This window comes from Trichomonas vaginalis, chromosome II (genome assembly GCF_026262505.1).
Source record: "Trichomonas vaginalis G3 chromosome II, whole genome shotgun sequence".
Classification (NCBI taxonomy): Eukaryota; Parabasalia; order Trichomonadida; family Trichomonadidae; genus Trichomonas; species Trichomonas vaginalis.
Window position 1 is genome coordinate 21,387,555 of NC_067204.1, and position 23,801 is coordinate 21,411,355.

General features: G+C 29.6%; 7 protein-coding genes and 3 pseudogenes across 10 annotated transcripts, besides 14 other annotated features; 2 read left to right on the forward strand and 8 right to left on the reverse strand.

Annotated features, from left to right (window-relative positions):
• Positions 1 to 2,511: part of a mobile genetic element that runs on past the window's edge.
• Positions 141 to 1,042, reverse strand: TVAGG3_0584350 (annotated as a pseudogene). The gene has a single exon. A coding segment is annotated over exon 1 (902 nt).
• Positions 2,512 to 3,642: 1,131 nt separating the features above from the next.
• On the forward strand, positions 3,643 to 3,858 carry TVAGG3_0584360 (uncharacterized protein; the record flags this gene model as incomplete). The annotated part of the gene is made up of 1 exon (XM_001300095.1): positions 3,643 to 3,858. One exon carries the CDS (start codon positions 3,643 to 3,645, stop codon positions 3,856 to 3,858), a length of 216 nt encoding a protein of 71 aa, XP_001300096.1.
• A 24-nt stretch (positions 3,859 to 3,882) lies between these two features.
• TVAGG3_0584370 (uncharacterized protein) lies at positions 3,883 to 4,119 on the reverse strand (the record flags this gene model as incomplete). Its single annotated transcript, XM_001300094.1, has 1 exon — positions 3,883 to 4,119. The coding sequence occupies one exon, from the start codon at positions 4,117 to 4,119 to the stop codon at positions 3,883 to 3,885; it is 237 nt and encodes a 78-aa protein (XP_001300095.1).
• A 3,804-nt stretch (positions 4,120 to 7,923) lies between these two features.
• Positions 7,924 to 8,032: a mobile genetic element.
• A 156-nt stretch (positions 8,033 to 8,188) lies between these two features.
• Positions 8,189 to 10,154: a mobile genetic element.
• TVAGG3_0584400 (MULE transposase domain-containing protein) lies at positions 8,773 to 9,294 on the forward strand (the record flags this gene model as incomplete). The annotated part of the gene is made up of 1 exon (XM_051239277.1): positions 8,773 to 9,294. One exon carries the CDS (start codon positions 8,773 to 8,775, stop codon positions 9,292 to 9,294), a length of 522 nt encoding a protein of 173 aa, XP_051097101.1.
• Positions 10,155 to 10,357: 203 nt separating the features above from the next.
• Positions 10,358 to 11,153: a mobile genetic element.
• A 3,889-nt stretch (positions 11,154 to 15,042) lies between these two features.
• Positions 15,043 to 15,083: a mobile genetic element.
• Positions 15,084 to 15,446: 363 nt separating this feature from the next.
• Positions 15,447 to 15,532: a mobile genetic element.
• Positions 15,533 to 15,694: 162 nt separating this feature from the next.
• Positions 15,695 to 15,782: a mobile genetic element.
• A 556-nt stretch (positions 15,783 to 16,338) lies between these two features.
• Positions 16,339 to 17,242: a mobile genetic element.
• On the reverse strand, positions 16,608 to 17,242 carry TVAGG3_0584460 (transposase-related family; the record flags this gene model as incomplete). Its single annotated transcript, XM_001300093.2, has 1 exon — positions 16,608 to 17,242. A coding segment is annotated over one exon (635 nt), but the record flags the coding sequence as incomplete, so codon positions are not given.
• A 254-nt stretch (positions 17,243 to 17,496) lies between these two features.
• Positions 17,497 to 17,537: a mobile genetic element.
• A 176-nt stretch (positions 17,538 to 17,713) lies between these two features.
• Positions 17,714 to 19,620: a mobile genetic element.
• Positions 18,241 to 18,500: a mobile genetic element.
• Positions 18,831 to 18,904: a mobile genetic element.
• Positions 19,621 to 20,141: 521 nt separating the features above from the next.
• Positions 20,142 to 21,459: a mobile genetic element.
• On the reverse strand, positions 20,749 to 21,228 carry TVAGG3_0584520 (MULE transposase domain-containing protein; the record flags this gene model as incomplete). The annotated part of the gene is made up of 1 exon (XM_001300092.2): positions 20,749 to 21,228. A coding segment is annotated over one exon (480 nt), but the record flags the coding sequence as incomplete, so codon positions are not given.
• Positions 21,460 to 23,801: part of a mobile genetic element that runs on past the window's edge.
• On the reverse strand, positions 21,666 to 21,992 carry TVAGG3_0584540 (uncharacterized protein; the record flags this gene model as incomplete). The annotated part of the gene is made up of 1 exon (XM_051239278.1): positions 21,666 to 21,992. One exon carries the CDS (start codon positions 21,990 to 21,992, stop codon positions 21,666 to 21,668), a length of 327 nt encoding a protein of 108 aa, XP_051097102.1.
• On the reverse strand, positions 22,121 to 22,357 carry TVAGG3_0584550 (uncharacterized protein; the record flags this gene model as incomplete). Its single annotated transcript, XM_051239279.1, has 1 exon — positions 22,121 to 22,357. The coding sequence occupies one exon, from the start codon at positions 22,355 to 22,357 to the stop codon at positions 22,121 to 22,123; it is 237 nt and encodes a 78-aa protein (XP_051097103.1).
• On the reverse strand, positions 22,406 to 22,889 carry TVAGG3_0584560 (annotated as a pseudogene). The gene has a single exon. A coding segment is annotated over exon 1 (484 nt).
• On the reverse strand, positions 22,920 to 23,206 carry TVAGG3_0584570 (annotated as a pseudogene). The gene has a single exon. A coding segment is annotated over exon 1 (287 nt).

The following is a 23,801-nucleotide window of genomic DNA, read 5'->3' on the forward strand; positions in this document are numbered from 1 at the left end:
ACCGTAATCTCTGCTTTTGCGTTAGTGTTCTTTTGACTAGTGAAACGTCTTCTCATTTATAATCGAATAAAAAAAAGAAAAATATATTTAAAGTTTTATTTAGTTGTTACGGTAATATCCCAAGGTTCATCCTTGTTTGCTTATACTTTCTTTGTAACTGCACCAATTATGTTATTGATATTGCTTTGAGTTTCTTCCAGTCTTATTTTATCTTTTACAATATCTTTAATCATTTCATTACATGCATTCTTAAAACCATCTGATTTTTCTAATTTACGTCTATCACTTTCTTTAATTAAATCAAAGTTATAACCTTGTTGAGAATAAAGTGGTTTCTTTATCAATTCCTTGAACGCTTCTGAAAGTGAAGATGAAGAAATTCTTGCCACTTGAATTGGTTTAAATTCTGCTTTCATTGCTTCTTTCTGTTCATTGAACACTGGATCGAATAAAGCAACTTTAAAGAATTTCTTAGCTGGAATTTCAGGTCTAATATTTGCATATTGACCATCAAACTGATGAACATATCGTGGTAATCCATCCGGTCCCTCTTCAACAGCATTTAATTCTTCATTGAAATAAGAATATGGAATAAGATGGTATGAATACATTGGACCATTTTCACCTTCTCCAATGTATTGTTTAACAGCTTTTCCATGTTCATCAAATTGCATAGGATAACGTTCATTATATGCTTTACGTTTAGGATAATCCGTCATTGTTAATTTATACCCATTTATGACTTTAATATTTCCTTGACCATCAGTAACGAAAACTTCATTTATACCATCAGGCTTTCCATTTGGTCCTGTAATGTCTGCTTCATGTGCTTCCCAATTTGGTCCATGACGTTTGGCATATGCTTGAGCTTCTGGTAATGTTAAAACGTTTCTCATTTGTTTAACATCTTTTGAAGACCAGCAACAATATGAACTAATTCTTTCATTCCATCTGGAACTTTCATAGTTCTATTATAATATGCACCCTTTTTGTTTGTCCCTTGTTTTAATGGAACCTGTAGAAGATTTGCTATTTCAGTCATGTTTAATTATAAAAAAAAATAAAAATTAATTATAAAAAGTTAATCAAATTTAATGGAACCTTTATTTAAATCAACTATTATTTTTCCATGTTCACCTAATTGTTGATATTGTGTGTAAAGTTCATTAATGCTCATTGGTAAATTCACTTGATAAAGCATAACGTTCAACTGTTGACGACTAAACCCACTGAAAATGAAAAGTGTTGATAGATTTGATTTAATGTTTGTGCTTAATGCTTTGAAGTATTGAACAGCCATGAAGAATGAACACTGAATGTGTCGACATTGAGTTAATAACTGATTAAAATATGATTTCTCATTAGTTATTAGTTTTGATTTCACGGCATCATCTAGAAAAATGAGTGAATGCAAAAATTCTCTATCAAAATTTGAAATAGAAAGTGTTTCAAATAATTCATCCCGTTGTTTATCAATAATTTTATCCTCTAATCCTTGCTTCTTGATTGTATTATATAATTCTTTATACATTAAAAAGTTTTTTAAATAATCTTCTGCTTCTTCTTGTGATAAATAAATAATTGGAATTTTGATTAAATGCTTTAAAGAAATTCAAATGTATCATCTGAAGTGAATCCTGAAGGTTGATATTTTAAATTAACACATGTGAATGGGGGGAAGTGTTAGCAATAATGATAATTTGTTTTAATATCGTTAATGTTTTACCTTTATTTTGTTTACCAATTGCTGCAGTGATTGAATTTAAGTAACATTCAGAATATGGAATTTTCATTAATTTTTCCTTAGATAGAGCATTTCTATTATCACTCAATGCTTCATTAATCATATCTCTACGTATGTATTATATACTCCCGCTAATTCTTCATAAGGGGTGGATGAATTGAAATCCATTTAATCAAAAATAAATTTATAATTTTAAACATTTCTATTCATCAATATTTCATCATATGAACTTCTATACTGTGGTGGTGTACCTGTTGGATGATATTTCAAACCTTCATCCGGTGTCCATGTCCAATACGTAGTCCTAGTAAACCAAACCTGAGGAGGATTTGTCACTTTTGAACAGTAAGTGTCATTTTCACCTGAATGATTGGATAAGCTTTCACTTGTACTGTAACTTGTGAGTTGAAAGTTTCTAATCCATCAAAGAATATACCCGCTCCATCACGTTGAACTGGAATAGTGCATAAGAATGAAGTTTGGTCTTTCCATGTTCTAGCTAATGGCGTGCCATTATCATCGTTCAGTGGTCTAGTTAATGAGTCCTCGTATTCTTCCGTGCATTCATTCACTCCATCTAAATCAGAAGCTTGAAGCATACGTGTAAAGAATATGTCACCCACTGTGGTCATCGCTTGATCGGGGAAGTTTCTGGAATCTATAGTGACCTGAAGACCTCGAAGCATTGGATTTTCTAAAACTGTTCTTTGCATTGCATTCTTCGGAAATGTTAACACAACATCTGTAACATTATGAAGAGCGTATGAGAAATCTGAGCTAATACCTTCAGGAGTGATGCAACCTCCATTTAGTGAACGAACGTCAATATGTTGAGCTGGAATCATGAATGGATCTTCCTTACTAAATAAACGTGGTATTGCTTTAACTGATTCTTCAATTAAACCGTATCCTGGTGTAATGCATTTATCCTCTAAAACTTCCATCTTTGTGCATGAAATAGTTACACTATCAACTGTTGCGTCAGCAGATGTAGCGGCTAAGCTTGTAATTAATTTGGCAGGAAGTCCGATTTGCAGGAAGTCCGATGGAATTTGCGATAAAACATGATTCATAATCTTTTCATAATTTCATCATATCTTTTCAAACGTAATTTTGTAAATCAGCAACTCTTAACGGGTCAACCTGACAAAATACTAAAGTATCCCTGAAAACATAATATTTAAGAATGATTTCACCAAATGATTTAGGATAATCATCGAACGCCTGAAATGCTAACAAATCATTTACCGGATAATCATATCAAAAGTGATATCAACTTCTTCATTTGCTCTCTTGAAAACTTCTGAAGGGTCAATATATTTACCACATACTGAGTTATCATATTTTTGAACATTATTATATAACGAATGAACAAACTTTTTAACTTTCCTTTCTGATTTTGGTTTATATGTTGCAAATGCGAAAGATTCACGGGCACAATCCATCTGAAGATAACCAGCATCACCTCTTTCGGTTTCTACTTCTAATTGTTTAAAGCTTTGATTTGATGATTTGTAACCAACGAATAAACGCATGCATTTAAAAGCGGTATCACATGTGAAAGCTTTATTTGAAACTAGAGTTGCTTTAACTTTGCGTTTAATATATGTGTCACCTAATTGGTTCACATCATGAGCCGGATTTGTAATTCTTAAATGAGTTTGTTTATCATCAAAATATGGAGCATCAGAGTCATAGCATGAACTTTCAAGTTCTCTATAATATCTTCTACCGTCATTCTTTGCGAATATTTCATTTATCTTTTCGAATGAATGAAACACATTTCCATTAATCGGTTTAGTGTTTGGCACCAAATAGTTAGTCGTCATTTATTATTAAATAAAAAATCAAAATTAAAAGATGAAAATGAATTTTTAATTTTAATGAAATAATCAACTATGGCTGCAGGTATATTTAAGAAACTGTGGGATAAAGTAAAAAGAGGAGCGCATAAAGTTTGGGAAACAATGAAGAAAGGAGCAAATTGGATATTTAAGAATAAAGAAGCAATTAGTGACATTGCTGAATCAATAACGCCAAAAGCTGCCCCAATAAGAGAAATTTTAAATAAAGGAGAAAAAGTTTATCAAAGACTACAACCGATACTAAGATAAAAATAATATTTATTTATTTTTCCACTATTTACCTCCTATTTTATTAAGTATTCCTTCAGCAATTCCACCAATTGCGTTACCTGCTTGTGCTCCCATCGCCGGATTACCTGCTTTTGTACCTAATACTCCACCTATGATAGTTCCTGCCGTTTTCGCTACTGGTGCCAAAAAGTTTGCAACACGTTTAATAACCTTTTTATAAACCCAACCCGCAGCTTTCTTAATTCCATCCCATAATTTTTTAAAGAATCCTGCCGCCATTTCTGATTTAATATTAATTAAAAAATATATTTCATCACTTATATTCTAATTTTTATTTAATGATAAATGAAACCGATTTTAAAAATAAATGAAACAGAGGAGGAAGAAATCAATGAAAGTGAAAATGCTCAACAAAAAATAAACGTTGTTAAACCAATTACTGAAATAAAAATTTTTTCATCTGTTGAAGAATTTAATGACTATTATGCTAATAATAAAAAATTATTTGAAGAATTGACAACATGTAAATTGAATAAAATGTTTAAAGTTGATGGATTCAAAATTTCAAAAATAAAAGGAGTGGTTAGTTTGAAATCTATTCCTCAATCAAGAATCACCTCATTAATGAAAATAGATGATTTAACAAAAAGAATAGAAGAGATTGAAGAAAGAATGAATCAAATAATTGATTTCATAAATTCAAATAATCATTAGTTTCTAATTTATTTTTTCTCATTTATGAGGTCTTTGATTATGACTCCATTGATTCCATTCAGGATTTAAACAATGTTTAATTAATCGCGGAATATCTGACATCATCTATATATAGCTTCTTTTATAAAAGATGAAATAAATTATTTTAAAATTAATGTTAATTTATTATAAAAAAAATTTTTATTTCATTATGTTTGGGCTGAGTGTAAATGTCTTACAATTTTGAAAATTTTTAAATCTTGATTTATTCAAAAACGTAAGAATAAAAAACGTAAGAATCATACATTTTTTACTTCATATGTTAAAAAAAATGATACAAAATCATTCAATATTGTATGAATTCTTACGTTTACAAAAAAAGTCACACAACCCTCATCATATACTACTGAATTTCAATTAATTTGTTGATCAAAAATGACCTCACAATGTTTGATCATAAGTGAAGTCATCTTCATGGGTATTTAGAAATTCCAAGAGAAATTGCTTATTTCTCGCAGATGTAATATCTGAGAAAATCGAATTTAAATATTCATAGAAACCCAAATCATTCTCCGGTTCGAATAATTCATCTGTTGCTTTTTCTGTTTTTTCTATGAATTTTAATAATTTGATTAATAAATCTTCATCAGGAAGAATTATTGCTGCATTTGTGATAAAATTCCATATTGAGGTAATATGGCAATAATTACATTTATAAAATGTAATTTTATCCAAAATTTTTTGGCAAATTCGCATAATAGCATTAATATTTGAAGCTGAGATTAAACCTGTGATTACTTCTGTAACTTTTGGAAAATCATCGCAATTTAATATCTCTTTATATTGAATTGAGAAATAAAAAAAAATCAAATGGATTCATTTCTTCAATTTCAAGGAGATTGTAAAAATTGATAGAAGTGTTATTGCAACAAATTGTATTTGCAGCAAAAAATATCATTTGCTCGATTCCATTTTTGGAATAAATTTGCTGGAACAATGTTAAATTAAAACAGTTGCTTAATTTTTCTTCATTGTTTTCATAAAAAAGTAACAAGTTTGCAACTGAAATTTCAAACTTTTGATAATTGCCAGTTATTTCAGTAAATATATATATTTGCTTTTCTTCATCTAAAAATGGCAAATATTGATTTGCAATATTAACTAAAGTTTGGGATAAATTGTTCCAGTTGATTTTACAATTGTGAGCACATTATGTAATATGTAAATTATCCGCTTTGTAGGAATTTAAAATTGTTTGTTTTTCTGTTTCAGTTAAATTACTGAATTTTTCAAGATTAATATTGTGATAAAAAATAGAATCCTTGAAACATTCTGATATCTTTTCAATGTTTAAAACGGATGCTAAAAAATGTAAAAGAACTTCATCAGTCACTGTGATTTTTTTGAAAAATTTATTCCAATTCAAGCATCCAATTGATCTTTCTGTCATTGTACTTATGCATTGATAAAGTTGATTTAATGAATCCGAAGAATAATCATTATGCTTGACTAGTTGAGTTAGTTGATACAGACTGTCGTCAGCCATTTTAAAAAAATGAATAAAATTGTATAGTAAATTATATTTGTGAAATTTGTGACGCTACATTCAATCTAAGACCAATATCTCAAAGAATTCCGCATTTAAGTATTACTTTTCATTGTTTTTTAAAAAATATCTTTGCTTATTTGTTCACTTTTTTGACATTTATTATATGCTTTTTATCATATTTCCGATGATATGAATATATATTCTATATAAGAATGACGCTACATTCAATCTAAGACCAATATCTCAAAGAATTCCGCATTTAAGTATTACTTTTCATTGTTTTTTAAAAAATATCTTTGCTTATTTGTTCACTTTTTTGACATTTATTATATGCTTTTTATCATATTTCCGATGATATGAATATATATTCTATATAAGAATGACGCTACATTCAATCTAAGACCAATATCTCAAAGAATTCCGCATTTAAGTATTACTTTTCATTTTTAATTCAATTTTCGAACGGTTTTCGTAAATTTTGCATCATTTCATTTTTTAATGGGAAAATCGTCTACATTTAATCAAAAAAGAGCAAACTTTACAGACGAAAATAAAATATTTATCAGGGAACAATCTGATAAATACCAAAAATCAACATCGAGAGATGAAAAAACGAATATAATCAAACAAGTTCTTCAATATTTTAATATTAAATACGCCAAAAATGAATCTAAAGCTGTCAGAAGATATTTTAGTTATATTGCAGTTAAAAATATTCCCGCAGTTACTGGAAAATATCCTGATACAATTGTTCGCAAAGATATGCTTTATTCGCATGATCATACAAATATTATTAATTCAAATAATATTGAACGTTACTACCGTTGCATCGATCATTCTTGTCAAGCACGTTATTTAGTTAAAATTGAGAACAGTTCAGTTTCCGAAGATTTACAAAAGGAACATATACCCGAATGCAGACAATTTAAAAAGTTACAAAATGAAAAAAATGATCTTCATAAATCAATGACTCTGACAGAAATATACAATAAGGCAATGGCAAAATTTTCTGAAGACAACGGCACTTTTCAGCAGATTAAAAATTTTATGACAGAACTTGCTGTTGGTACTGATGAAAACCCATTAATTAAAGATTCATTGGTCAGGGAAGTTTATAATAAGTCCAGAAAATTTTCTGTTGGAGAAAAAATTACAGACGATGAAATTGCTAATTTTTGTTTAATAAATGGCGAGCAGTTTTTCATTGGCCATGATTTTCAAGCAAATTGTGAGACAATGTTTTTTGGTTTTGAGAAGGCAATTCAATTTGCAAAAGAAGCCACAGATTTATTTTGCGATGGAACTTTTAAAATTACACCAAAACATTTTCAAAAAGGACAGATGCTAACAATTATGATTTGTGAACCTTCAACAAATCAATATCTACCACTTTTATTTATATTCATGAAAAACCGCACATTTGAATCTTATAAGAAGGCATTTGAATATATTTTTACTGTCAAGGGTATTCAATTTTCAAAGCTAATTCAAATTCATTGTGATTTTGAAAAGGGAATGATAGAGGCACTTCAACAAATTTTCCCTAAAGTCCGTATAATTGGATGCCTATTTCATTTCAAACAAGCTTTACACAGGAAACTTGTAGCACTTTATACAAAAAATTTCAATACTTTACAAAATTCTTTATTTAAGCTATATTGTTATATACGAAAACGATAAAAACAGTTTGACAGAAAAGTGACAACTTTACGTGTCAAAAATATAAAAAGTGATATTTTATTCATCATTATCTTCTTCATAATTTATTTCATATTCTTCGTCTTACCAACAAAAGATGGGAATGTGAACAATTGCGGGCAATTTTTAGCCATTTTGGCTTGGAACTAGAGCCTGCGAGGTACATGGATAGTATCAGTACCTCACAGGCTCTAGTTCTCTATATGGCGCCGAGAAATTTTGGTGAAATGTGGTCGCATTTCACCAAAATTTTTTCGGCGCCATAGGATGAATTGGAGGGTGAGAGATATTATTTCATACAATACTACTCTCACCCTCAATTTTAATTACTTAAACTCATTCTATTTTTTTGACATGTAAATGTCACTTTTACTGAGATCTGACACAATGTCAGATCTCTTTTTTTCGTATATAAGAATATTCTATTACTCCATTCATGTCTCATGAAGAATTTGTACTTACAATGCATATAATTAATCAAAATAAAGTTGATTCGATCAAAGATTATATTGATTATTTCAACAAAGTTTGGTTGCCGCACTACAATTTAATATCTCAATATAATAATGCAACTGCAATATTCACTAATGATTGCCTCGAGAGTATGCATTCAGAATTTTCTTCGTTAAAACATCCAAACATTTATGAAGCTATTAAGAAGATATCTCAAATCCAATTAGATAAATATAACGCCATCAAAAATAACCAGAAGATCGAGCGCCATATAAAAACCGTTATCACTGATAGCTACAAAAATTATATTCTTGACTGCTTTCAAAAAGAGCTTGAGAAAACAATTTTTTTCTATCAAACAATACAACGTAAGTGATCTTTCTTTGGCTCAGAACGAGATTTCTCCATATGGTTCCATAGAATCGAGTTCATTGTTCGAAAATATTCCAGTTCATGATGCAGATATACTCAAATCGATCGATCTAACAGATAAAGATACAATGATCACTAAGTTTATTAATGAAAAAAGAGAAAAAATTATGGCATTATTTAATGAAACATTAAATCATCCAGATTTTAATTCATCCACTCCAATTCAAACTAATTTTGAGCAAGCCGATACAAATCAAGGTTCAGATGCTCCAATTCGCTCCGAAAATTCAAATATTGCAGACTCTACAGATTTAGAACCAGAAAATCAAAACCATCCTTCTACAAATCAAATGTCTAGTAATCTAGAACATAAGCTGGACCTTCTTGATCATATTGAAAAACAATTATCGAAAATGCGCTCGTTATTGGGAATTCTTCCTACTACAAATGCTATTGTTGGGCCGTCAAAACAAGTTTCAGTTAATAGCAAGCAAAATTCTGAAAAAAATAAGAAAAAATCTTCCATAACAACAAAATCAAACAATAAAAAACAAAATTCATCCGACAATCCTCCTAAACGTAAAGCTCCTATTTCGGAAAGGATTCTCAGCGATAATAACTTATATTTTCAAGTTCATCGAAAGAGATCGAAAAGCAAACGTTCCACATCTACAGAGAAAAAGAATTGATATATGAAGTCTAATTCCTTTTATAACTACTATATTTTTATTCTTATGACTAAAAAATAATATATTATTTAACAATTTTCATTTTTTTCTTTTAACAATTTCGTTTTATTTCCATTTATTGTTAAATGATTTTTAGCATACACCTTTCTTTGTTCATCTTCTAAATACAATTTTTTTTTCTTAGATATAATTCTATTCATTCAATTCGATCGTCATTTTTCAGTACATGATCGTAATTTTCAATTATTGATCGCGATTTTACTTCAGAATTTGTTCGCAATATTGCTTATCAAAATTATATCTCTATTCTCTCATTTCTGTTTAGTCAATATCATTACACTCCTATTGTCTAATAACATGCTATTAATTTTCTTAAAATTAAAAAAAAAAATCAACTTTTAAAAACAGAAACTTAACATCCTTAGGTCAATGGATTTTGATGTGAGATACATTTAATCTGTTTTTCTTTTTTTATTTTAAATAATTGAATATTTATAGTTGTTATGGGTCTTACATCATGTAAAACGAATTTTCTTAAAGTAAATTTACTTTTTCTTCAATCTTTCTTACATATTTATTAAAAAAAAATTATCCAAAAAAAGATGTTTTAGAATGAAAAAAAATAGAAAAATCTTCATTTATAGTCTTTCTTGAATGTATACGTTTTGATTTTTTTCTTTTTTAAAAAATTCAATTTCTAGAAAAATCGAGAAAAAATCATTTTCTTCTATTTTTTAGGACGCCATACCCATTGAAATCTCTTCTCAGGACGCCATAAACTATTCAATTATGGTGTAAACTTCTCAAAAATTGAATAGTTTACATCAGGACGCCTTAGGACGCCAAACCTTTACGCGCCCGATATAATCAATTAGATTAGAAAACGGCACCTTGATGATATAAGTAAGACAAAATTTCATTTGCTGAACATAACTTTGCAACTCTTAAAGGGGTAATATTAATATCAAAGGAACTGTATAAAATCAACGATAAATTTGAAAATAAAAGGATCTTTGTAAAGTAATGATTTATATGAAATGGAAGAGAATCACATAAAGCAATTGGCAAACCCAAATTTTAGCTAAAAGTGACAGGAAAAAAAAAACGTTTAGTATTAAAAAAAAAGACCGATGAGAGCTTCGTTCGAAATATAGAGGGAACTGAGAATGCGCAACCATTCTCAGGGAATATTGGATGCTATTCCCGTTCCCTCTGTATGGAAAATTGAGGTTTTCAAAGGGAGTTAAAATAATATCAAATTTATACTAATTTACTTCAAAATACAAAAGTATTTGACAGCTAAAATTAGTTACTTTAGCAAGCCTATCAATACCCTTTTACGATTATTGCTACTTTTTCGAAATAAAAGTAAAAACAAATTTATACTAATTTACTTCAAAATACAAAAGTATTTGACAGCTAAAATTAGTTACTTTAGCAAGCCTATCAATACCCTTTTACGATTATTGCTACTTTTTCGAAATAAAATAAATTTATTATCAAAAACCTTTTTTTTCTTAGTAAAAATAAACGAAATTTTTTACCTTATGAACTTTTGATGGAAATATGCAAATTTAAAATAATAAAGAAAGCCGCGAGCGAAGCGATCGGCTTAGTTCGAAGATTTTGATTCAAATCTTTGCTGATCTGTAATTCGCGGAAGCCGCGAGCGAATCGAGCGGCTTAGGTCTAAGATTTTGATTCAAATCTTTGCTTATATTCCTTAAATTCTTTATGAAACTCGCAACAGTTCCATAAAAAATTTTAAATTCTAAACTGTCGAAATTACCGATCGGTAATCACACCCTTCACGGGTGTGTCACTTTTTACAGGCGTGTCACTTTTAGCTAAAATTACCCGACTCGCAACAATAAATATGAAATTATGAAGGAAAAGTTTCTTGTTGATATCTGCACCATGTTCAACTAAGTATCGAACAAATTCAAGCGATTTCTGTTTAATTGCTACGGAAAGCGGGCAATCATTAATTTAAAATATATATCATAAAGAAATAATATATATGATGGCATTGGGGATGTAATACAAAGATGATAGATATGAAAAAAATGTGAATTTTATAACTTTATGATAAAGATAAAAATAAAATGAATTCCATAAAACAATATTAGATATGAAGATGAGGAAAATATTTTAAAGTAACAATAGATATGTTAATAAAGAGAATTTTAAAAATCAGCGATTAATATGAAAAGAAATTAAATTGCATAAAGCAAAGATAAAAATAAAAAGAATGAAATTTCTATTAAGCAATATTGGATATGAAAAGATTGAAAAAAAGTGTGACATTGACATCTGCACCAAGTTCCACCAAGAACTTAATAAGCTCAAATGACTTTGCTTGAATTGCACAACTGAGGGGGCATTCATTAATATCAAAAAAATATCATAAATATATAGAGAATTCCATAACGCAATGATAAATATAAAAATAAAATGAATAAGATGATATAATAATAGATAGAATAAAACAATGTTAAATATGAAAAGATAGTAAATGTTATTAAGCAATGATAAATATGAAAAGAAAGAAAATATCACAAATTAATAATAAATGTAAATAAAAAAAGGACACCATAAATCAATGATATAAATAAAACAATAGAGGAAACATACTTTGTTGATATCTGCGCCATGTTCAAATAAATATCGTACAATTTCAATTGCTTTTAATTTGATTGCAAGAGTGAAAGGGCATTCATTCACTTAAAAAGAATATAATAAAGCAATAATAGATATCAAAATATAATGAATTCTATAAAAACATTCTGAATATAAAATTAAAATAAATTATATAAAGAAATGATAAATATGAAAGAAAAGAAAATCAAATTTAACAAAGATTGATATGAAAGGAAAGAAAATGCGATGTATCAATAATAAATATGAAAGGAAAGAAAATATCATATACCGATAATAAATATGAAGGAAAAGAAAATCTCATGGAAAAATAAAAGATATGATAAAATAGAGAAAATGATAAAACAATAATAAATATGAAAAGAAAGTGATAGATATTATGATAAAGAAAATACCATTAAACAATTGAGGATATGAAAAGAAAATGAAATATTATCTGGTTGATATCTGCACCATGTTCAACAAAATATTTGACAAGCTCAATTGAATTCTGTTTAATTGCAAGGGAGAGAGGGCGATCATTAATATAAAAGGAATAGTACAAAGCAATGTTGGATATGAAATGAACAATAATATCATAAAGCCATGAAATATATGAAAAGAAAGAGAAAAAATTTGAAGCAAAAAGAATCCAAAAAAACAATGAAAAATATGAAAAGAAAGATATTTCCATAAAACAATAATAGATATGAAACAAATGAGAACATGAAAAGATGATAAATATGAAAAGATAAAGAAAAAACTTCTGGTTGACATCTGCACCATGTTCAACTAAGAATTTAACACAATCAATTGAATTCGATTCGATACCAACTCTGAACGGGGATGTATAAATTTCAAAATAATATCATAAAGCAATACTAGATATGAAAAGAAATATAATATCATAAATCAGAAATAGATATGATAATTAAGATATGATGGATATGAAAAGAAAAATAATTCCATAAAGCAATGATATATATGAAATAAATGAGAATATAAAAAGATGAGAAATATGAAAAGATAGAAAAAAAGTACTTTGTTGATACTTGCACCATGTTCAACTAAGAATTTAACAATATCAATTGAATTCGTTTTGATTGCAGTACTGAGTGGAGTTGCATTAATATCAAAATAATTTTGTAAAGTAGTAATTGATATGAAAAAAAATATAATGTAATAAAATACTAATTGATATGAAAAGAATTATAATGTAATAAAATACTAATTGATATGAAAAGACTATGAATGTCATAAAATAATGATAAATAAAATAAGAATGTGGATGTAAACTTCATTAACATCTACACCATTATAAATCAAATAAGAAGCAATATCATAATTTCCGAAATCCAAACTTCTTATTAATGAAACATTATTTGGCTTAAAATGTGTTTGGATATATTCAGCAATCTCATAGTTTTTATAATACAATGCAAGATCGAACAAATTATCAAAGGACACACCATCATCTACCATTTGCATAAAAATATTTATGTTTCTGCCTTTAATTGCATATTTCGCAGATTTATCATGATACTTGGCTCCCAAATTCTTCAAGTAGTTGAAACATAATTCTGAACCATATTTAATTGCATAGTCAATAGGATGCTTTTGATCCCATTTATATTTTTCAATAGAAAAATTTGGGAATTTTCTTTTTAGACCATTAATGTCATCCCAAAAAATGTAGTATAAAGGAGATTCTGTCGAATATATATAGAAGGTTTCTTCTTGTGTCATTTTGGGTGAAAAGTCTTTATCATTTGAATATCTGTGACCTTTATAATATAACAAATCAGCCAATCTCTTATTTTTAGGTTTGATATTGTACGGAATTTGGTTTGTTATGTCTTGATAAAGTTCCGCAAATATTTCAATATCTTTTTCTCGCATTTCTGAAAATTTATCAATCAAATAATGTATCATTTGAATATTTATTTTGTTATTTTTAACGAGACCGATAATTTGTGATGATATTTGTTTAATATTATTGTAATTGACGTCCCATATGATTTTTGAAGCCTGATTAGGGATTACGAATATATCAAGAAGCTTGGCGTTGCTGAAATCCTCAATGAATTTATATGCTGGTTGCATTGAGCGTTTCAGATGGTTTGAACACTTAAAAAGTGACAAAACATTTCATAAGGTAGTCACAAAATCTAAGTAGAAGGGCTTTGAAATATTGAGGGGATTTGAAATTTTGGCTCTCAAAATTTACCCTTCCTCACTACTCGAATTCCGAGCCTCTCAATGAGTTTCCTCTCAATTTTGAATGGTTTATATTGACTTTTGAATACCTTTATTGAGAACAAAAAAATAAATATATTAATAATCGTATAATATTGGCATTTTTCATAAAATGAAAACCTAAAAAAGGGGGCCATTCAAAAAATGAATTGTTTTGGGGAGTAGTAGATCTAGTATCTGTATAACAAATCATAAAGATTGGCCATAAAAATTAGGCCTAATCTCTTTTTTGTAAAATTTTGGAAATTGATCTCTCTTCATATTAGTCCGTGGTGAGGTACAGATAACAAGATGATGGAATAAATGCTTTTGACATATTCACTTTTTATCATAATAGCCGAAATTAAGTATATTGTTGATAATTTTTTGTTTTGTACCTTATTTTAGGGACATTACTATTTATTCATCTTTGTATCATTTTTCTGGAGCTAGTATTGAAAAACATGCAATGAAATCCATGTTTTCATTTGAAATCTGATAAAGTTAAACGTGCATATAAGTTTATCGCTGATATCACTTAATTGTAAATTAATGTATATGTAATTCAATTAATTAAGAAAAATTTCGGATTATCAAAATTGAAGGATATAATTTTTTTTCTTTAGCCTATTAATCAATGCATTATATTGTATTCATTGTCTAATAAGTAGTTACACTTAATATTAGGATATAACACTCTTGCTGCTTACAGATACAAATTTTGATATGATTATTTTGTTTAAAGCTATTATGCTTATAGTGATCACTTATGTAACATGTTGTATAACGTATCTATATTACTATTATTGTATTTCATGCATCTTTTTTCATGAATAAAATTTTATTGAAAAAATTCCAACTTTTCATTAATCTAAGTGTTACATATTAAGTTCTGTCAAAATGTAAGCTATTGAATTTTTTGAGAGGGAAATAATCGTCGAGGAAGTAAAAAGTGACGCTTTAGGAAATATTATTAGAAATATGATAATAAATATATTTGGAAAAAATATGTTTTTTTCAAAAATTGAAATGTTCATAGAATATTTTGAAATATGTAGGGAATTGAATTCGGTAATATATGATAAACAGGATTTTTAAATTTCAAGGAAAAATAGCTTTTGTGAATACTTTTGAGAACTCTTCTCAAAGATCATGATTCAAATATATTAAAGAGCCAAAATATTAGAGATGAGTTCATAATCAAAATTTTACATTTTAATTATTTAGAAAAACGTATTAACCTCAATAAAAAATATCTCAAAGATTAATAGTTAATTTAGAGTTTCCTAGCTATCTAGACGGAATTGTTCCTTATGATGTATATATTTATAATGTATGCATCATAAGGAACAATTCCCTCGCTGAAGTGAGAAAACTTGTTCGCAATTGTTTATCATTTCGAACAAGTTTTCTCGTTTTTAATAACAAACTAAAGGCTATGAGGCACTGATTATATATCAGTGCCTCATAGCCTTTAGTTCCCAGTAGATAGCTGGGAAACTTTCTCCAAATGATAAGTTATTTAGAGAAAGTTTCCCAGCTATCTAGAGGGAATTGTTCCTTATGATGTATATATTTATAATGTATGCATCATAAGGAACAATTCCCTCGCTGAAGTGAGAAAACTTGTTCGCAATCATTTCGCATTGCGAACAAGTTTTCTCACTTTTAGTAGGGAACTAAAGGCTATGAGGCACTGATTATATATTAGTGCCTCATAGCCTTTAGTTCCCTGTAGAAAAGATCGAAATTTTATTGTGATTTTAACTGATCTATATTTCGCTTGCGTTATTTGAATCTTTTCTTTTGCATATGTCATTCCTTTCACTTTTCGAATTTCATTTGCCTGCATGCTCTCTCGTTTTGGTTGAAAATCAACTCAATCTTAAAATGAACTTCTTCATTCTTTACAATAAATTCAATTTTTTTCGAGATATATCTTTATCTACCCCTATGTGAGCTGCATATTCTTTCTCGCTAAATTCTTTTGATTCTTTAGAGCTAAAAATCAAGTTTAATAAAAATAATGTTTATTCATAATTTTGAAAACCAAATTCAAATTTGAATGAGAATTTTTGAAAAAATATAGAATATTTCAATAGTTTGGAATCTCTTCAACTTCCCACTGCTTATTAACACATTTTTTCCAGAGCGGTTTATCATCCTTGGTCCATTTCTTAAATTTGTTGTAAACCTCTCTTGGAGTGTATGGTCGAACTCCAATTTTTGGATGAGCGCCATGTGGCATGTCATTGTATTTTTGCCTGAATTCTTCCAATTCCTGATTGATGCTCTCAAATTCTGAAGACTTTGGAGCATTTTTGTCCAGTGATGGCCAGAGGCGTTCAATTTTGCCATTTTGACGTGGCATGTATGGAGCTGATTTTCTGATTTGAATGTCATAAGTACTCAAAAATTTTGTGAACTCTCCCTCATTTTCTTTACCGTTATCTGACCAGAAACAGAAAGGTGCTCCATATTTTTGAACTGTTGCAATTGCCACTTTTGAAGTTTCTGTTGAACTTTTGTTACGAAGCAATTTCAATGCTAACAAATAACGACTTTTGTCATCAATTATTCCATAAACCGGTAAAGTTTCTGGTTCTTTCAAAAAATGAATATCCACATGCCAGATTGTATTTGGAAGAATTGCTTCATAATCCACATAATATGCTTTTGGATTACTTTTATCTTTTTCTTTGTAAATTCCCAGAAATTTTGCTGCCTTAATAACTACATTGTAACTGATTTGAAATTGTTTTGGATTCATATTGAGAGTCCAATACAATTTTTGAACCCCACATTTGTAATTTTCATAAGAATTCTGAACCTTCAAAATTAATTCTGGAGTTAATTCCTCTTGTGGAGGACCACTTTTAATTTTTGGTGTACCACCGATTTCTTTGAATGCTTTTTTGAGAGTATTTCTTGAAATTTGTTTGAAAATTGTAACATTTTGATAAGAATATGGAACTTTTTTCAAAACTGTTGCGTAAGTTAACTCACCACTTTCAAGTTTTTCATACATATATCTTACCCATTCATTTGGAATACGAGGTCTCGAGTTTTCGTTCATTTTTTTTACTTTACAAAACTGTTTATTTTTCAGAATTTTTAAATTTGAAAAAATCCATTCTATATCTGATAAATAATATATTATTTTTCAATCAAAATATTTTGATTATCATCTCAAAAGTGTTCTCAAAACCTAGTTTTTCTTATTTTGGATAATCTTAATATTTATATTATTATAAACTAATTGAACACCATATGTTTTTGTATACTTTTACAAAAAAATTGATAGATTTGTGATACTTTCCCCGACGATAGAATTGAATAGCTTACATTTTGACAGAACTTAATATGGAACACCAGAATGCAAACATTCTCATTTAAATCAATTATAAAACGTCTTTATAATTCCAAAATTTTTTCATTTTTCATTTTTTGATGTTAAAATTGTATTTTTGTTCTAGATTTTTATTTTTTTCGAATTTTTTTTTGGAAATTCCATTATGAATTTGAGCAGAAACAAATGTATTGACATTAGGGCTGTACAAAATCGAGAAAAACATTGCCGTGCGGTAATATAGGGTCAAAAAAATCGCGCCTCGGCGGCTCCGCCGCCTCGGCACTATTAAGTGCGCATTATATTTAATATGTCCTTTTTTTTCTTTTTTTTCTTCTTCTTTTCCTTTCCTTCTTCCTCTCATTCCTCTTCTTTCCTTCTCCTTCTCTTTTTACAACAACGTCGAAGATCTTCGAATTTGATTGTTGGAAAAGCATCTATTTCAGATAAAGGATGCCTTTCTCACAGTCAACATACGAGGGTCCTGGCTGAAACGTTCTCAAAAAGCCTGAGATGGTAATTCTCTGATCACTCATAGCTGGGCAGGTAGTCATTGCTGACAATACCTGTCTTTATGCATGCACGCTTTCATGTATATGGGTTTACACTATCAATTTGCAAAGTTGTTCCGAATTCTTCCAAAATGGAAGGACCCGAAACAACTTTGCTTGTTAACGATACAGACGCATTACTTTGCATTGATACAGTGCTGAGTTGTGTAGAAAGTTTGATTAGAGTTGTTTTGTTCTGGTATCTCTCATCTTCTGATGAGAGAAATCAAAGCAACACAACTCTAATGAGTTTGTTTTCACTCATTTGTATGTAGGTTTTTAGTTCGATTGGAGCTGCTTCATAATGAGATCTCTCATCAATTGATGAGGGAGATCATAACAAAGCAGCTCTAATGTATATGCTCGTATTAACCGGGTTGTAATGCGTTGTAACGTCAGCTTGTAGTTCGTTTGGGGCCACTTCACATTGAGATGAGAAGAAATGATTAAAGGACTCTGAAAGGCTTTGGCCGTTGATGTTGTAATTGCATTACTTGGAACTAGCTGGATGCTAAGCTGTGTAGAATGTTCGATTAGAGCTGTTTTGATATGATTTTTCTCATCATAAGATTGGAGGAATCATAGCAAAACAACTCTAATGGGTTTACCATCATCTACTTGTATGTAGATGTTTGGGAAATTGTCTTGTTAATCGATTTTCGAGATGACTTTCAAATGCTATAATCAAATGACAAAACAAGTCTAAGATTTCTCGACAATACATCAAATCATGATGTTTAAGTGCGATGAGATTAGAGTTTTTTGAAGGAATGACAAGAGAAGTAGGGAAGCTCGGCATTCGCCGAGCAAATTAAAAATTAACGTATGGATTAAATTTTAAGAGGAATTCAATTTTAATTACGGGTTGTTCAAATATTGATTAATAAAATTTATTAATAAGAATAAACAATTTTTGTTTTTTGAATTTATTCAATTTATAGCTTTACATATAGTTTCAAAATTGTACAACTATGATTATTTCAACAAAAAATATCTTACTTTTTCACTTCACTTTCACCTCACTTTTTCCGTAATTCAAATTTCAACATTATGTATTTTAATTCCTTATAGTATTTTTTAACATAATTAATCAATAATAATTGGAATTCTGAACTCACTTTTTCCGTAATTCAAAATCAAAAATATGATAATATATCTATTTATTATATACTAATGCTATTTTCAACTAGAAGTGAGGTACGGTAATCTTACGGATTCCCGTAATCAATTTTACGGAAAAAGTGCAGTAAACTACTCAATTTACGAAAAAGTTTCGTAAACTATTGATGTGGCGGTAAAATCACGGTAATTCACGGAAAGCTATATGCGAAAATTTGAAATTATACAAAATCGAGCGAAACACTTTTAAATAGGTTGTTCTCGTATTTAAAATACTATTCCCAGATTTATTGTCGTCAGAATATTTCCAAATTTTTGCCGATTTACAAAAAATGATTTACAAAGCATATTTTTTAATCTAAAAAATTCCTAAAAAAAGGAACCGGTGTGCGGAAACCCCGGTAAATTACCGCGGTTCCCGTTGGGACTGCCATAATTGACATAATCCACTAGATGATATTGATCGGTTTTTATAATTTGGAGATCATATATATATATATTTTTGGTTCAATTCCAATTCGTATCTTATCAATATAACTATTTGTAATAGAATATTGTGTTAAAATACGCTCTTTATGTTGAATACTTCAATTTTGTTCAACAATATTATTAGAATAATCAAAAATCAACTCAATCAAATTCCCAAAGTTACGAATTATGATATTTTTTACAGTTGTGAAGAAACACACAACTACAAAAACTCTAGCTTATGTGTGTTGTACCAAAATATTCATGTTATCTAATGACAATAAAAGAATATATACTAAATTTTCTGAAAAATATGTAATGTTCAAAATTTAAACCGTAAACACATTTCACATCTCAAAATCGGCCCGATAACTTTCATGCGATACTTCGCACATCAAATATCCATCCCCCCATATAGTAAGTATCCATAGCCAAAATCAAAAATTATTGGTAATTGTTATTGATTGCTGCAAGATGAAGAGAAGTGAGGGGGCACAAACTTGCCCAGTGAGGTGAAGTGAAAAGTGACAGATTTACATGTCAGAAATGTAAAGTGTCAGATTTGAAACAAAAATGGATTAATTTATTATTATATGATAGAGAGATTTGGTAAGTTACTATCAAATTTGTAAGTAAGGGAAAAAAAGTAAGAAAGAAAAAAAATTTAAAAAATAAAAAGCCACTCGCTTCGCTCGCGGTTGACAAAAAGAACAAATTCGAAAAATAATTGTATGAAATTACGAAACTAAGCCGCTCGCTTCGCTCGCGGCTTAAGTAAACAACATATTTCAGATTATCGATACTAAAATTTTTTTTATTTTATTACATTTTTTTAAAGCTTCTTAACTTAAATCATGGAATGTCTCAAAGACAAAAGTAGCATACAGCATGTAAAGCTAAAGAAAGATAATCATAATTAATACCTTTAAAGTTTAAAATCTTGATTTTTTTTAAAATCAAATATTTATAACTTTAATACATACAGCTTAAACCTTATACTTGTTTTCTCTTGTGAGAAAGCAATCTTACAAAGCTAACAATCCTAAAAAATAAAGAATTAAAATTTAATAATTTAATCTAAAATTAAAATCAAAATTAAATAAAATGAGTTCTTTGTAATAATACTTTCAAGGTAGGATATATTTTAGTGGGATCTATTGAGTCGTCACTAACAGCATTGAGCAATCTATTGAGCATTGAAATACTCTCGATTTTTCTTTGTCTTTTTACATCAATTTCTGCGTTAGTTGCTTTTTCCATGATCCTAATGACACGGTCATCTGCTGGATTTTGATCAATTTTGAGTTTGATAACGAAAGATGGTATCACTTTTGTATAAATTTCTATAATAACATCATCAATTCTGAGATTTTTTCGATCAGGAAAATAGTCATGTTTGAGTGTTCTAAAATGAGCTTCGGCAATATTGTTAGTTGCGTCGCCTTCACGCCTGTCACGAGCAATCCATCTTGATATGTTGTAACGCCATTGTCTGTTAAAGTATTGAGATGCTGTTGGATCTGTGTCGAGCAACTCCAGAACTTGATCATAGGCAGCATTTGCTTCTTCCTCATGTTCTGCATCTAATTTGAAGACTAAATCCTTCATCAAATTATAGAATTGTTCAAATTTTTCTTGAGAAGAAAACTTATTTGATTTGCGAAGAATTGCACGAAGAACATGTACTCCGCACCAAAGTATTTGAGCTTGTGGAATGCTTTCTTCTATTGCTTGAGCTATCTGTGGAGCACAGTCCATGCTAATGTATTCTGGCTCAATTGTTACCCATCTGAGATAGGCGCACACAGTTAGTATACATATCATGTGTACGGAGGCACTGCGCGCCTCCTTACCCATTATATGTGAATTTGACACTTTACGAAACCGTTAACGTATATTTTACAACACAAACAACAACACTAACTTAACCTTAAATATTTACAAAGCCACCAACCACTTCACCTCACTAACGTTTTCACAAACGACTTCACTACTGTAAAAAATAAACGTTCTCACTTACAAAAGTATTGCAACTCCTCCCATTGCTGTGCTTCACACAATACTTCATATTCTTCAGTATCGCTGCTGTCGCTCCAATCGTCAGAGTCAAAGTCACTGTCAAAATAAATGTTAGTAAGTTTTGACAAAGCTAATGAAACACGTTTACCGTTTGTATCGTATGCTTGTATAAACTTTCCATTCTTCATTCCTTCATAAACGCTCAAACTAACTTTACCCTTTCTCCCTCGTATCTGATAGAATGTATTTTCACGAGGAACGAAGAACAAATTCTTGAACTCATGACCGTTGTAGTTTGTTATCTCAATAGTTTTCGTCATTTATATAAAAATTAATGATATCACCACCCTCACACGTATGAAAACATAGCACAAAAATAAATTTAGGTGAAGTGGTGAGATCTCACCTCTTTTTTCACCCGGTTTTTCACCCTGTTGAATTCATTGCTTTATAACTCTCTTCCTTTCTCCAACTCTTCTAACTTCTTCTTAAGTTCAGCAATGTTGTCCTCATGAAGTTTAATCTTCCTTAATATACCTTCTCTATCTAATGGTTGCTTTATCTTTCTAAACTGAACTCTACCATCCTTCATAGTATGAATGTAAAAACCTTCTGGAATAGTTCCTGATTTAATGTATTCTACCAAAAACTTTTGTTTCATTGCTTCAGTGACTTTATTTGTCATTTCAATCAAATAAAAATTTTAATATTAAATAAAAATAACGTTATTTTTTCAGTAAGGAAACGCAGGAGTTTTACGATTTATTTGAGGAGTAGGTTCTGGTTTAAATGTTGGAGTCGGTTTAGGAGTTGACTTTTGAACAGGAGTTTGTACTTCCATAGGTTCAGGAGTCATTGAAGGTTTTGCTTGTGAAGGCGTTGGTTTTGCTTGTGAAGGCGTTGGTTTTGCTTGTGAAGGCGTTGGAGTTTGTTTAACTTCAGCTACTTCAGTATTATTTACAACATTTGCTTTATTTCTTTTCAACATCATAACTGCTCCTGCTGTAGCTAGCAAACCTAGTGGGAGACCATATCTTATATAAGGACTTGACCAAATGCTATTTTTGACAGGAGCTGGTGGAACACCTAACCTTGGTGAGACTGCTCTTTGCCATTGTGCAGCTCGTAAGAAATATTCAATAGGTGCTCCATAATCGTTTGGTAAAGTTTTGTTTCATAGATGGTGAAGGTTCACGAGAGCTTGATGAAGAACTCATTTATAAGCTTTAAAAATAAACGTTCATCCTTTATTCCTCACTGTCGTCCGTAGCTAAGTTATAGTCATCTAATCTTATTATGGGGATGCCATTAGCACGCACCTGAATGGCAAAGCAACAATCCCTCATAAATCCAATAAGTGGCTTTGGTACATTTTCAGTTGCTAGTTCAATAGGTCCTTTAACAGACAATTTGTATGTTATTGGAGCAGTAGATGTTTGACCTTGCTGGAAGCAAAAGTCCACTTCTGTTGGAAAACCACATAAGAAATGTGTGTTGTCATAGCTATCCCATTTATGTTCCACACTACCATCATCCACCAATGACCTCATAACATCTTCATTAAATCCTATCATATCATTATTTGTATTGCAAGCGTTCGCAACCATTTCATAAAATACAGGTCCATATGATTTTTCAGGTTTGCAGGCATATTTCCATAAGCTCCCATGGAAAGCTGAAGATATTTAAACTTAGGGTTCTCAAAATTAACATAATAGTTGTCTTTCTTTCTAAATAGTGCCCAAATACTTTTAACATTAATAGGCGTATAAGCTGCTGTAAATGTTGCACTTGAACTATCTGTATTCTTTGAGAATGAACCGTCCATAGGAATCCAATCCATAACTTTAACAGGAAAACATAAAGCCTCGTTTGTATAATGCTCTACAAGTTCTGTATAAATGTTAGGGTCTAAAGAGAATGACTTTGGATGAATGAAACATTCATTAAAATCCATCTTTGTTCGAATAGTTGCTGGGTTACAGTTGTAATAGTAACTGTTCCACTAGCTTCTACTGCCTTCGTTATCATAGTGAATGGTTCATTCCATGGAACAAATTTATTTGTCGGTGGATTTGAATCTGAAGCAAATGCAACTTTAAGAGTTGGATTGAAAGCAATGATATCAT